The 15,440-nt window shown below is 42.9% G+C and overlaps 1 protein-coding gene across 1 annotated transcript; it reads right to left on the bottom strand.

Annotated features, from left to right (window-relative positions):
- Positions 1–28: 28 nt before the first annotated feature.
- Positions 29–9,705, bottom strand: LOC109881809 (transcription factor E2F3-like). Its single transcript, XM_031795043.1, has 4 exons — positions 9,184–9,705; positions 6,535–6,643; positions 3,805–4,024; positions 29–222 (listed from the first exon to the last, which is right to left on the bottom strand). Exons 1-4 carry the CDS (start codon positions 9,439–9,441, stop codon positions 57–59), a joined length of 753 nt encoding a protein of 250 aa, XP_031650903.1. The 5' UTR covers positions 9,442–9,705; the 3' UTR covers positions 29–56.
- Positions 9,706–15,440: the final 5,735 nt, after the last annotated feature.

The raw sequence follows: 15,440 nt of genomic DNA, 5'->3' as shown, positions 1-15,440 counted from the left end.
CACAGACAACACACACACACACACACCTCAAACACAGCAGGCCTGTTAATGGAAGGCTATTTCCTTGTGGGTGTGTCTTCCGTTATCTGTTGGACGATGCGTGTAGAGATGTGTAGGAGTTCATCCAGTCTCTTCTCCTCCTGGGCCAACTCCAGTAGCTCTTCACCCACAGAGCCAGGGGTCTGGACCCTGGCCACTCCCTGTGGAGACAGGCTACAGCCCCTACACACACACGAGAACAGCACAAGTTAATACCATTGGTGGAAAAAGTACCCAATTGTCAAACTGTAGTAAAAGTAAAGATACCTTAATAGAAAATGACTCAAGTAAAAGTCACCCAGTAAAATAGTGTTGGAGTAAAAGTCACCCAGTAAAATAGTGTTGGAGTAAAAAAGTCTAATAGTATTTGGTTTTATAGTTACTTAAGTATCGAAAGTAAATGTAATTGCTAAAATGAACTTAATTAAGTATCAAAATATAAAAGTACAAATTGTTTAAAATTCCTTATAATATTTAACCCAGATGGTGCTATATTCTGGTTTTTCTTAAATTTACAGAAAGCCAGGGTCACACGCCAACATATAATTTACAAATGAAGGATGTGTGTTTGGTGAGTCTGTCAGATCAGAGGCAGTAGGGATGACCAGGGATTTCTCTCTTGATAAGTGTGTGAATTGGACCCTTTTCGTGTCATGCTAAACATTCAAAATGTAATGTGTACTTTTTGGGTTTCAGGGAAAATGTACAAGAGTAAAAAATTAATTATTTTCTTTAGGAATGGTAGTGAGGTAAAAGGAAAAGTTGAGAAAAATATATAGTGAAGTACAACTACAAGTACTTAAGTAGTACTTTAAAGTATTTTTTACTTAAGTACTTCACACCACTGGTTAATACACGCAGAGGAGAGAACACATTTAACACTCACAAATGCAGAAACAAAACAGTCAACACATTTCACACACTTGAGTTTCCCTGTGACATGTAAAAATACAAAATAAAAAACGTCGTTCAAAGAATTCGTATAAATCCAAATAACTTCACAGATCTTCATTGTAAAAGGGTTTAAACACTGTTTCCATTTTGAGGATAGATTGTTGCTTCCATCAATGTAATTGTCTGCATCATTTAAAATCCCCCATATTTTGTTTTGGTAAATATATATATATATATATATATATATATATATAAACTCAGCAAAAAAAGAAACGTCCCTTTTTCAGGACCCTGTCTATCTAAGATAATTTGCAAAAATCTGAATAACTTCACAGATGTTCATTGTAAAGGGTTTAAACACTGTTTCCCATACTGGTTCAATGACAAATAAACAATGAATGAACATGCACCTGCGGAACATTCGTTAATAAGACACTAACAGCTTACAGACGGTAGACAATTAAGGTCACAGTTAGGACACTAGAGGTCTTTCTACTGACTCTGAAAAACACAAAAGAAAGATCCAGGGTCCCTACTCATCTGCATGAACGTGCCTTAGGCATGTTGCAAGGAGGGCATGAGGACTGCAGATGTGGCCAGGGCAATAAATTGTGATGTCCGTACTGTGAGACGCCTTAGACATCGCTACAGGGAGACAGGACGGACAGCTGATCGTCCTCGCAGTGGCAGACCACGTGTAACAACACCTACACAGGATTGGTACGTCCGAACATAAAACCTGCAGGACAGGTACAGGATGGCAACAACAACTGCCCGATTTACACCAGGAACGCACAATCCCTCCATCAGTGCTCAGACTGTCTGCAATAGGCTGAGAGAGGCTGGACTGAGGGCTTGTAGGCCTGTTGTAAGGCAGGTCCTCATGAGACATCACCGGCAACAACGTCGCCTATGGGCACAAACCCACTGTCGCTGGACCAGACAGGACTAGCAAAAAGTGCTCTTCACTGACGAGTCGCGGTTTTGTCTCACCATAGGGTGATGGCCAGATTTGCGTTTATCGTCGAAGGAATGAGCGTGACACTGAGGCCTGTACTCTGGAGCGGAATCGATTTGGAGTTGGAGGGTCCGTCATGGTCTGGGGCGGTGTTTCACAGCATCATCGGACTGAGCTTGTCGTCATCTCAACAATGTGCATTACAGGGAATACGTCCTCCTCCCTCATGTGGTACCCTTCCTGCAGGCTCATCCTGACATGACCCTCCAGCATGACACCAGCCATACTGCTTGTTCTGTGCGTAATTTCCTGCAAGACAGGAATGTCAGTGTTCTGCCATGGCCTGCGGAGAGCCCGGATCTCAATCCCATTGAGCACGTCTGGGACCTGTTGGATCGGAGGGTGAGGGCAAGGGTCATTCCCCCCTGAAATGTCCAGGAACTTGCAGGTGCCTTGGTGGAAGACTGGGGTAACATCTCACAGCAAGAACTGTCAAATCTGGTGCAGTCCATGAGGAGATGCACTGCAGTACTTAACCTGTCTGACGCTAGCTTCCCACCTCGACAACAGCCAGTGAAATTGCAGGGCGCAAAATTCTAAACAGAAATCCCATAATTAAAATTCCTCAAGCATACAAGTATTATACACCATTGTAAAGATACACTTCTTGTTTATCCAGCCAGAGTGTGATTTCAAATAAGCTTTACGGCGAAAGCACACCATGCGATTATGTTAGGTCAGCACCTAGTCACAGAACACCATACAGCCATTTTCCAGCCAAGGAGAGGGCACACAAAAGTCAGAAATAGCGATTAAATTAGTCACTAACCTTTGATGATCTTCATCAGATGGCACTCCCAGGTCTCCATGTTAGGCAACAAATGTTTGTTTTGTTCGATAAAGTTCATCTTTATGTACAAATACCTCAAAAAAGGCGCAATGCGAGCTCTCAACACCAAGATGAAAAGTCAGAAAAGTACAATAAAATATTAGAAACATGTCAAACCATGTTTAAAATCAACCCTCAGGTTATTTTTGTCATAAATAACAATAATATTTCAACAGGACAAAAGCTTTGTCAATGGAAAAGGTAAACAAGAAATGCGCACTCCCGATCACGTGCTTGGTTCATGTGTGGAAATGTCCACTGTCCTCTCATTGAAAGTGGTGTATCTCCCTCACTTTTCAGAGTAAAAGCCTGAAACAATGCCTAAAGACTGGTCATATGTTGAGGAAGCCATAGAGATCGTGAACTGGGTCCTAAAGTCATTGTATGGTGGATAGGATTTCAATGGGGGAAAAAAGCCTTTCAATATAAAAAGTACTTCCTGGTTGGATTTTCCTCAGGTATTCACCTGCCATATCAGTTATGTTATACTCAGACATTATTTTAACAGTTCAACACACTTCAGAGTGTTTTCTATCCAAATCTACTAAAATGTATGCATATCCTAGCTTATGGGCCTGAGTAGCAGGCAGTTTAATTTGGGCACACTTTTCATCCAAAATTCCAAATGATGCCCCCTACCCTAGTGACGTTAATGCAGCTGGTGACCACAACAGATACTGACTGTTACTTTTGACCACCCCTTTGTTCAGGGACGCATTATTCCATTTCTGTTTAGTCACATGTCTGTGGAACTTGTTCAGTTTATGTCTCAGTTATTGAATCTTATGTTCATACAAATATTTACACATGTTCAGTTTGCTGAAAAAAAAAAGAAAAGTTGACAGTGAGGACGTTTCTTTTTTTTTTTGCTGAGTTTATATACACATTTGGCATCGTCATGCCTACCCCCATCTTAATGGCTGGGATATCTTGCGGCGTTAGGGCACCAACTATGTAGAATTTCTAACCAGGCAGCTGTGTATGAAGATCATAGACAGAGACAGACCCCCCCCCCCCCACTCACATCCATTGGATGTTGTTCTTAGACTTCTTCTTGATGAGATGCACCCCCTGCAGGACGTTGGTGATGTCATAGAGGCGTCTCTTCTTCACCTTGAGGGACTCCGCGGCCCCGTTGAGGTCCACTACCCCGTCACTGGACTGGGCCAGCAGCTGGACAAACTTCTGGGTCAGGAGGCCTAGAGATGTGTCATACCTGGTCTTCTCTAACGTGGAGGGGGGAGCTGGAGAGAGAGGAGATGGGTTAGTTAAAACCTCTCTGGGATATGTGGGACGGTAGCATCCCACGTCAACAACAGCCAGTGAAAGTGCAGGGCGCCAAATTCAAAACAGAAATCCCATAATTAAAATTCCTCAAACATATTATTTCACACCATTTTAAAGATAAACTTGTAAATCCAGCCAGTGTCCGATTTCAAAAAGGCTTTACGACTAAAGCACACCAAACGATTATGTTAGGTCAATACCTAGTCACAGAAAAACAGCCATTTTTCCAGCCAAAGAGGAGTCACAAAAAGCAGAAATAGAGATAAAATTAATCACTAACCTTTGATGATCTTCATCAGATGGCACTCATAGGACTTCATGTTACACAATACATGTATGTTTTGTTCAATAAAGTTCATATTTGTATCCAAATATCTTAGTTTACATTGGCGCGTTTTCAGTAGTTCCAAAACATCCGGTGATTTTGCAGAGAGCCACATCAATTTACAGAAATACTCATAATAAAAATTGATAAAAGATACAAGTGTTATGCATGGAATCTTAGATCCACTTCTCCTTAATGCAACCGCTGTGTCAGATTTCAAAAAGCTTTACCGAAAAAGCAAACCATGCAATAATCTGTGTACAGCGCTCAGACAACAAAACAAGCCATACAGATATCCGCCATGTTGTGGAGTCAACAGAAGTCAGAAATAGCATTATAAATATTCACTTACCTTTGATGATCTTCATCAGAATGCACTCCCAGGAATCCGAGTTCCACAATAAATGTTTGATTTGTTCGATAAAGCCCATCATTATGTCCAAATACCTCCTTTCTGTTTGCGCGTTTAGTACACAATCCTCATGATGCGCGGGCAAGTCCAGGTGAAGGTTCAGACAAAAAGTTTAGTACACAATCCTCATGATGCGCGGGCAAGTCCAGGTGAAGGTTCAGACAAAAAGTCATATTACAGTTCTTAGAAACATGTCAAAAGAAGTATAGAATCAATCTTTTATGATAAAAACATCCTAATCTTCAATAATGTTTCAACCGGAGGTTTCCTTTGTCTGTAGAAATGCGATGGAACAGCGCTAACTCACATGAGCACGCGTGATCAGCTCATGGCACTCTGCCAGACCCCTGACACATTCAGCTCCTATTCCCCCCTCCTTCACAGTAGAAGCATCAAACAAGGTTCTAAAGACTGTTGACATCTAGTGGAAGCCTTAGGAAGTGCAATGAGGAATTATAGGACTATTTCCCTCTATACCATTTGTATTTCATTAACCTTTAACTATTGGATGTTCTTATAGGCACTTTAGTATTGCCAGTGTAACAGTCCAGCTTCCGTCCCTCTCATCGCCGCTACCTGGGCTCGAACCAGGAACACATCGACAACAGCCACCCTCGAAGCAGCGTTACCCATGCAGAGCAAGGGGAACAACTACTCCAAGTCTCAGAGCGAGTGACGTTTGAAACTCTATTAGCGCGCACCCTGCTAACTAGCTAGCCATTTCACATCGGTTACACCAGCCTAATCTCGGGAGTTGATCGGCTTGAAGTCATAAACAGCAGAGCTGCTGGCAAAATGCACGAAAGTTTGAATGAATGCTTACGAGCCTGCTGGTGCCTACCATCGCTCAGTCAGACTGCTCTATTAAATCATAGACTTAATTATAACATAACACACAGAAATACGAGCCTTTGGTCATTAATATGGTTGAATCCGGAAACTATAATTTCGAAATCAAAATGTTTATTCTTTCAGTGAAATACGGAACCGTTCCGTATTTTATCTAACGGGTGGCATCCATCAGTCTAAATATTGCTGTTACATTGCACAACCTTCAATGTTATGTCATAATTACGTAAAAGTCTGGCAAATTAGTTCACAATGAGCCAGGCGGCCCAAACTGTTGCATATACCCTGACTCTGCTTGCAATGAATGCAAGAGAAGTGACACAATTTCACCTGGTTAATATTGCCTGCGAACCTTTCTTTTAGCTAAATATGCAGGTTTTAAAATATATACTTCTGTGTATTGATTTTAATAAGAAAGGCATTGATGTTTATGGTTAGGTACACGTTGGAGCAACGATAGTCCTTTTTCCGCAAATGCGCACCACATCGATTATATGCAACGCAGGACACGCTAGATAAACTAGTAATATCATCAACCATGTGTAGTTATAAATAGTGATTATGATTGATTGATTGTTTTTATAAGTTTAATGATAGCTAGAAACTTACCTTGGCGTCTTACTGCATTCGCGTAACAGGCTGCAGGTGGTTAGAGCATTGGACTAGTTAACCATAAGGTTGCAAGATTGAATCCCTGAGGTGACAAGGTACAAATCTGTCGTTCTACCCCTGAACAAGGCAGTTAACCCACTGTTCCTAGGCCGTCATTTATATATTTTTTCAAATAACTCACCCTGGATGAGAGCTTCTGCTTCATGATTAAAATGTCAATGAATCCCATGGTAACTAAACCACCCGCATAATGCCCCCCCCCCCCTTACTCTTGGGTCCTCTGAGGGAGAGCGTGGTGGCTCGCTTAGCTCTGGAGCCAGTGGTCGTCTCACTGGTGTACTGTTGATCACTCTCCTCCAGCTCCAACCGACGCTTCGTCTGACACACAGAAAACATTTGTACAAGGTGACAATCTGGATGAAAACAGAACAGTGAAACTGTGGATCAAATCTGAGGTGAATTATGTTGGTTCAGGGTCCCGGTGTGACCATCATAGTTCTAACAGCAGGTAGCCTAGCGGTTAAGAGTGTTGGGCCAGCAACCGAAAGATGCCCGTGAGCAAAAGGCACTTAAACTCTAAAGTGCTCTTTTTGAGCTGGACAAGAGCAGTCTGCTAAATGACTAAAATGCATAAAAGCTAGTTGACGATTTCACCATTCATAAACCAAGTACCAGCTCAGAATCAACAGAATGAATACACCCCCTGATCACACGCAAACACAGTTCACGTTCATAGCAGCCACATACAAACAGCATGGTCTTTCGATGGCTGTACAATTCCTTCTCGCATCTACACACTCCTCCTCTCACCTTTTCCCTTCGCTTGTGGACTTCAATGCACAACACATCAGCTGTCTGTGACCAGGCGAAAAGAGCTTTCCATGCCAAACCTTCCTATCATAACGAACTACACACAGCCTACATCGTTGTCACCATATTGTCAACATATTCAACATAACTACAAGAAATAACGCAGTAGTAAACTCACTACAATCATGCAGTACAGTCTACAGTCAAGAGCAAGCAATTTAGCAGTTACACCGGCTTGCCAAAAGCTTACTTTGACTTGGAAGAGATCCAGTGTTGATTAGCCATAACCAGCTAGCTAACATAGCATTCCTCTGTTGAATGCATTCAGTAGTACAACTGACTACGTATCCCCCCTTTCCCTTTGTTTGAGCGTGCTAAACTAGCTATATGCATTCGTTAGCTAAGTATGTGAAAGTTACAAAAAAAAATACAAAATATAGCTACCGCTCTTGCTTAATTTTTGAAGGTATTAATTTGTTCAAAACTGTTCAAACCTTGTCTTTCTGAGTCAACTACTCACCAGGTATGCAGTGCTAGCTAGCTGTAGTTTATACGTTCAGCGCTAGATGAATTATCCAATCCTTTGATTGGGTGGAAAACATGTCAGTTCATGCTGCAAGAGCTCTGACAGGTTGGAGGACACCCTCTGAAAGTTGTCATAATTACTGAGTAAGTCTATGGAAGGGGGTGAGAACCATTAAACTCATAAATTTTGTATGGAAGTCAATGTACCTAGAGGACGAAAACTAGCTGTCCTCCGGCTACATCATGGTGCTACCCTACTGGGTGCTATTGAGGCTACTGTAGACCTTCATTGCAAAACAGTATTTTAATCAATTATTTGGTGACATGTGAATATATTTAGTATAGTGTAATCTAAAAAAAAAGGATGAAATGTTTCACTATTTTTACGAAATTGACTTGAGGATGGTTCTCCCCTTCCTTCGAGGAGCCTCCACTGGTCACCTCCCTGAGTTTGCATAAATAATATCCTTGTGAGTTAATATGAATCGTCATAACACAAAATGTGCTGTTTATGGGGGATGCAGTTTGCACGTGCATGCTTACAGATTTAGACCACAGCGAATCTGAAACGTGGTGTACTTCCTCATGGTAGGACTTCTAGGTTAGCTAGCAAAAATGATATCTTGGTACGTCGTCGCAGAGTTGTTCAGGTTTGCGCTTACGATTGTCATTAGATACATGGAAGATAGCACTTTTAGTCCCTTGTCACAAAACTGGAACTATGGTAAATAATTAAGTTTGATCCAAAACAGCTGAAGCAAAGGATTACAATTGGGATGGTTGGTGGGATGGTGGGACAGACAGCTAAACTAGGAGAAGATTCTTCCACATCCTCCTCCAAGCTTCGTTTACCGCCTAGCTTGTGGCGTTAAAAACAAATAAATAAATGTTCTTTAGATATTCATGCTAGCTAGCAAATGAACATGAGCGAAGACACGTTTTTCTGTCGACTGTATTTATGATCGATTTGCGGTTATTCTTACGATTTCATTTCTGCAGGTCAAAACTTTAGGAAGTTGCCTGCTAACGTTACATGGATAATGGAAAAACAGAAATACTCATGTCTAGTTAGCTGATTGATTTTTGACGGGTCGTTATTGTGCCAAACAAGATCATACTTCGCTAGGTCGATGTGTTTGTTGCCTATCCAACTAAGGCGTGTGCTTGATAATGAAATAGCTGTCTGGCTAATGACCTAAATAGGGCTTTTCGGTGACCCTTTATAAATCCACTGTCAAAAGGGATAATTAAAGTTGGAAACGTTGCAAGTGGTTTTAAACATACATGCATAAATAGTCAACGTGTAACATTTGCAATGAAAATAAATAAAAAACGTTTTGCATTAAGCTAAAAATCTAGGTAGCACTGCATACTACTAACCATAACTAGCGAAGTAACGTTCGTTTAATAAGGGTAGTTTAATGTCGGCTATGATAAGTCACTGGTTAGCCCTCACTAGTTAGCGAACATAATGTAAAGTCATAGTTGTTAGTTAACTAGTTAGCAAGCTAAAATGGCTTGTTTGCACTCATGTGACTGCCCGGAATATTGTATGCCAAAAGAGCCATCGCGTTATGAATTACCGGGTGTCGTCCGAGGGGTGGTCGCTGTCCGGTCCCGTTTGTAGACACACCGATGGGGGTAGTGTATTCCGGACTCTCGGTCGGGTCTGGGACACCGACATTGTTAGTCTGGTTCGGACAGGGCGGAGGGGTTAAGATCTGATAATACGGCGCATTGGCGTACTGGGTCAGAACTGTGCGGTTTGTGTCCATGGAGGAGCCCCCGACCCCTGAAATTAGGTCTTTCTCCGGGACAGAGGCTCCCCCTTTTCTCATCATCAGGCTCGAATGTCCTTTTGTCCCTCCGCTACTTTGGAGCACTTTTTTTTTTCAAAATCTGCATCGATTCGAGAAAAAAATATATAATCAGGGATATCTTTAAACTAATATCTTACATGCCCGTTCGTTACAATTTGATAAACGATACGTTTCTAAAACAGGGAAGATGCAACGGATTTTATTAGGTCGCAAGCGCCACTCCTGCTGCTTGAAAAATGACAGTGAATTACGGGATGCAGTTTATCAGCGAAGGGCCCTCCCACAAAACTCGGATATCCCGGGAATGTTTTAAACAAGATTTACATAGCGTAGTAGCAGACTCCCCCTTCACGTAATTGCGTCAGTGTGTCTGACCAATGGGTGAGGATTTTCGACATATAAGGCAGTGTCCTGTGTTTACTTGGGGTGATTCGATTCATCTGTCTGGGCGCCCAGGTAGATGTGCTTTGCACCTGGAAAGTTGATTGCATTCGTTTAGGAACCGGGCCGCTTCCCGGGTGTGAGCCAGGTTACGGCGAAATTGGCTCAAAACAAAAGAGGCGTTATTAAGCACGTGGAGTAATGAGTAAGATTCTGTGTTTTGACATGTAACAGGGATTGGTTTTTATAATAACGATTTACCTGCCTTTCCAAATGAAAACTGTTTAGAAAATTCTAACATATATGTAATGGAAAAAAGCTTTTGTATGTTTCTGGACGATACACAATACTACCTTGTTGACAACATGATCGAGCAGCGCAAGGTTACTGTTCGATTGGAGAAGGGCGCTCCTCACTCACCGCTTTTTGCCCGTTCTAGTCACAGGCCATAGACTGGTGCCCTGCGGTTCAGCGTAATTGAATCCGCCCCTTGATTTGACTGAATGTCAAAATCAATCATGTCAGGTAAGGACCCTAAATACATAATTGGAAACACCAAAAAACATTATTCACACAAACTGGATATTTTCTGGAATAACCAGTTTGATTCAAGCGGGCGGCAGGTAGACTGGCGGTTGGAGCAGTGGGCCAGTAACCGAAAGATACTAAGGTAACATATGGAATTGTTTATGGACCCCTTCGGGTATAATTTATTTTGCATTATTTGATAAAAATATTGAATTTGGCCTTTACTACTGTAGCCCATAGAAACACATTGAATAACACATTCATACATTTTTATTTTACCTTTATTTAACTAGGCAAGTCAGTTAAGAACAAATTCTTAATTTCAATAACGGCCTAGGAACAGTGGGTTAACTGCCTTGTTCAGGGGCAGAACGAATGACCAAAGGGGCCTGTGTTCATGGTTATTAACGTTCTACACATTTATGAAAGTTCTCTCATCCTCTAGGGGTTACTGTACGGTTCTCTCATCCTCTAGGGGTTACCGTACGGTTCTCTCATCCTCTAGGGGTTACTGTACGGTGTGAGAGGTTCTCTCATCCTCAGGGGTTACCGTACGGTTCTCTCATCCTCTAGGGGTTACCGTACGGTTCTCTCATCCTCTAGGGGTTACCGTACGGTTCTCTCATCCTCTAGGGGTTACTGTACGGTTCTCTCATCCTCTAGGGGTTACCGTACGGTTCTCTCATCCTCTAGGGGTTACCGTACGGTTCTCTCATCCTCTAGGGGTTACTGTACGGTGTGAGAGGTTCTCTCATCCTCTAGGGGTTACCGTACGGTTCTCTCATCCTCTAGGGGTTACCGTACGGTGTGAGAGGTTCTCTCATCCTCTAGGGGTTACTGTACGGTGTGAGAGGTTCTCTCATCCTCTAGGGGTTACTGTACGGTGTGAGAGGTTCTCTCATCCTCTAGGGGTTACCGTACAGTTCTCTCATCCTCTAGGGGTTACCGTACGGTGTGAGAGGTTCTCTCATCCTCTAGGGGTTACTGTACGGTGTGAGAGGTACTTAAATGGGTTGATGGACTTGCAAAACATGTGATAGTTTGTGTGTGTGTGTGTGACAGAGCCAAGGTGATTTGGAGTAGTCCAACCTGAGACCACCGAACCAGGTATTCCTCTTCTGTTCCCATGGAGACCCGGGCTTGATTACAATATGTTACTAAGGTGCCTACATTTGAATCTTTCAGTGGTGGAGTGGATAAATGTGTAGAAGACCTGACTGGGCCCAGCACCCCACGGTATGGCTCGTTATATTAAAGACCTGACTGGGCCCAGCACCCCACGGTATGGCTCGTTATATTAAAGACCTGACTGGGCCCAGCACCCCACGGTATGGCTCGTTATATTAAAGACCTGACTGGGCCCAGCACCCCACGGTATGGCTCGTTATATTAAAGACCTGACTGGGCCCAGCACCCCACGGTATGGCTCGTTATATTAAAGAACTGACTGGGCCCAGCACCCCACGGTATGGCTCGTTATATTAAAGACCTGACTGGGCCCAGCACCCCACGGTGTGGCTCGTTATATTAAAGACCTGACTGGGCCCAGCACCCCACGGTATGGCTCGTTATATTAAAGACCTGACTGGGCCCAGCACCCCACGGTATGGCTCGTTATATTAAAGACCTGACTGGGCCCAGCACCCCACGGTATGGCCCGTTATATTAAAGACCTGACTGGGACTCAACTTCCCCCTGGTTGTCACTAGTTAACACAGCCACAAAGTCATCATTATGGCTGTCCATTTCCATGATTTTATTTTAAACCCAACCCTAACGAACGAAGGCCAAGTTTGATGCGTTAGTCTTCCAGACCTTCTGTGCATTTGGGCGAAAGTGTCTCAACGCCATCCTTCAGCACGTCACCCTTTTATAAAGCACACGCTTATATCATATCCCACATAGTGGTTTATGTCACATGAAAATGCAATTGTGTTTGTTATCCATAGCTTATGCCTGCCCATACTATAACGTGACCAACAGCAAACCTTTCGTCCACACAACGCTATACACGTGGTCTGCGGGTTATGAGGCCGGTTCGATGTACTGCCTAATTCTTTAAAACAACATTGAAGGCAGCTTATGGTATAGAAATGAACATTCGATTATCTGGTAACAGCTTTGTCGGACATTCCTGCAGTCAGCATGCGCCTTTAAAACTCGAGACATCTGTGGAATTGTGTTGTGTGACAACACTGCACATTTTAGAGTGGCACAAGATGCACCTGTGTAATGATCATACAGTTTAATCAGCTTCTGGATATGCCACACCTGTCAGGTGGATGGATTATCTTGGCAAAGGAGAAATGCTCACTAACAGGGATGTAAACAAATACACATTACTGTTCAAAAGTTTGGGGTCACTAAGAAATGTCCTTGTTTTTGAAAGAAAAGCAAATTTTTTTGTTTGTCCATTAAAATAACATCAAAATGAGAAATACAGTGGAGACATTGTTAATGTTGTAAATGACTATTGTGGCTGGAAACGGCAGATTTTTTATGGAATATCTACATAGGTGTACAGAGGGCCATTATCAGCAACTCCTGTGTTCCAATGGCACGTTGTGTTAGCTAATCCAAGTTTATAATTTTAAAAGGCTAATTGATCATTAGAAAACCCTTTTGCAATTATGTTAGCAGACCTAAAAACTGGTGTGCTAATTAAATAAGCAATACAACTGTCCTTCTTCAGACTAGTTGAGTATCTGGAGCGTCAGCATTTGTGGGTTCGATTACAGGCTCTAAATGGCCAGAAACATAACTTTCTTCTGAAACTCGTTGTTCTGAGAAAGGACGGCTATTCCATGCGAGAAACTGCCAAGAAACTGAGGATCTCGTACAATGCTGTGTACTACTCTCTTCATAGAACAACGCAAACGGGCTCTAACCAGAATAGAAAGAGGAGTGGGAGGCCCCGGTGCACAACTGAGCAAGAGGACAAGTACATTAGGTGTCTGGCTAGACTGCAAACTCTCCTTCCAGACTCATATCAAACATCTCCAATCGAAAATCAAATCGAGAGTCGGCTTTCTATTCCGCAACAAAGCCTCCTTCACTCAAGCCGCCAAGCTTACCCTAGTAAAACTGACTATCCTACCGATCCTCGACTTCGGCGATGTCATCTACAAAATGGCTTCCAACACTCTACTCAGCAAACTGGATGCAGTCGATCACAGTGCCATCCGTTTTGTCACTAAAGCACCTTCTACCACCCACCACTGCGACTTGTATGCTCTAGTCGGCTGGCCCTCGCTACATATCCGTCGCCAGACCCACTGGCTCCAGGTCATCTACAAGTCTATGCTAGGTAAAGCTCCGCCTTATCTCAGCTCACTGGTCACGATGGCAACACCCATCCGTAGCACGCGCTCCAGCAGGTGTATCTCACTGATCATCCCTAAAGCCAACACCTCATTTGGCCGCCTTTCGTTCCAGTACTCTGCTGCCTGTGACTGGAACGAATTGCAAAAATCGCTGAAGTTGGAGACTTTTATCTCCCTCACCAACTTCAAACATCAGCTATCTGAGCAGCTAACCGATCGCTGCAGCTGTACATAGTCTATTGGTAATAGCCCACCCTTTTCACCTACCTCATCCCCATACTGTTTTTATTTATTTACTTTTCTGCTCTTCTGCACACCAATATCTCTACCTGTACATGACCATCTGATCATTTATCACTCCAGTGTTAATCTGCAAAATTGTAATTATTTGCCTACCTCCTCATGCCTTTTGCACACATTGTATATAGACTCCCCCCTTTGTTTTCTACTGTGTTATTGACTTGTTAATTGTTTACTCCATGTGTAACTCTTTGTTGTATGCTCACACTGCTATGCTTTATCTTGGCCAGGTCGCAGTTGCAAATGAGAACTTGTTCTCAACTAGCCTACCTGGTTAAATAAAGGTGAAATAAAAAATAAAATAAAATAAAAGTGTCTAGTTTGAGAAACAGACAAGTCCTCAACAGGCAGCTTCATTAAATATTACCTGCAAAACACCAGTCTCAACGACAACAGTGAAGTGGCGACTCTGGGATGCTGGCTTTATAGGCATAGTTCCTCTGTCCAGTGTCTGTGTTCTTTTGCCCATCTTAATCTTTTATTGGCCAGTCTGAGATATGTATTTTTCTTTGCCTAGAAGGCCAGCATCCCGGAGTCGCCTCTTCACTGTTATCCCTACTGCCACTGATCTGGCGGACTCACTAAACACAAACGCTTCGTTTGTAAATTATGATATAATATATATATATATAATTTGTTAAATTATGTCTGAGTGTTGGGAGTGTGCCCCTGGCTATTCGTGACTTAAAATAACAGGACTGTCGTGCTGTCTGGTTTGCTTAATATAAGGAATGTGAAATGATTTATACTTTTATGTTCGATAGCAATTAAACTTACTTTTGATACCTAAGTATATTTAAAACCAAATACTCAAATTCGATTTTTATTGGGTGACTTTCACTCGAGTCATTTTCTATTAAAGGTGTCTTTACTTTTACTCAAGTATGACGATTGTGTACTTTTTTTTCCACCACTGGCTAATAAATGTACTGAGTGAGAGCAAGCATAGCTAGCTAATACAGGTTGATGCCATCGCTGGTTGTAGGCATTTTTAATGTAACCTTTATTTAACTGTGTGGGTCTAAATCAGCATGTTTGTCCAACAGTACCTTCTAAATCCGAGAGGGGAGGAGATGCAGCCTATTGGTGGAGGGGAGGAGATGCAGCCTATTGGTGGAGGGGAGGAGATGCAGCCTATTGGTGGAGGGGAGGAGATGCAGCCTATTGGTGGAGGGGAGGAGATGCATCCTATTGGTGGAGGGGAGGAGATGCAGCCTATTGGTGGAGGGGAGGAGATGCAGCCTATTGGTGGAGGGGAGGAGATGCATCCTATTGGTGGAGGGGAGGAGATGCAGCCTATTGGTGGAGGGGAGGAGATGCAGCCTATTGGTGGAGGGGAGGAGATGCATCCTATTGGTGGAGGGGAGGAGATGCAGCCTATTGGTGGAGGGGAGGAGATGCAGCCTATTGGTGGAGGGGAGGAGATGCAGCCTATTGGTGGAGGGGAGGAGATGCAGCCTATTGGTGGAGGGGAGGAGATGCAGCCTA

Source organism: Oncorhynchus kisutch, linkage group LG17, assembly GCF_002021735.2.
Source record: "Oncorhynchus kisutch isolate 150728-3 linkage group LG17, Okis_V2, whole genome shotgun sequence".
Taxonomy (NCBI): Eukaryota; Metazoa; Chordata; class Actinopteri; order Salmoniformes; family Salmonidae; genus Oncorhynchus; species Oncorhynchus kisutch.
The sequence above is the reverse complement of the archived record's forward strand: the minus strand, read 5'-3'. Positions and strand labels throughout refer to the sequence as shown.

What these genes read in the sequence shown, in the direction of transcription:
- LOC109881809 (XM_031795043.1), bottom strand. Translation starts at nt 9,441, where the DNA reads ATGATGAGAAAAGGGGGAGCCTCTGTCCCGGAGAAAGACCTAATTTCA. An exon ending in CACCCCTCGGACGACACCCG is followed by an intron (nt 6,644 to 9,183) that starts GTAATTCATAAC and finishes TCTGTGTGTCAG; the next exon opens with ACGAAGCGTCGGTTGGAGCT. An exon ending in AAGAACAACATCCAATGGAT is followed by an intron (nt 223 to 3,804) that starts GTGAGTGGGGGG and finishes GTGTGTGTGTAG; the next exon opens with GGGCTGTAGCCTGTCTCCAC.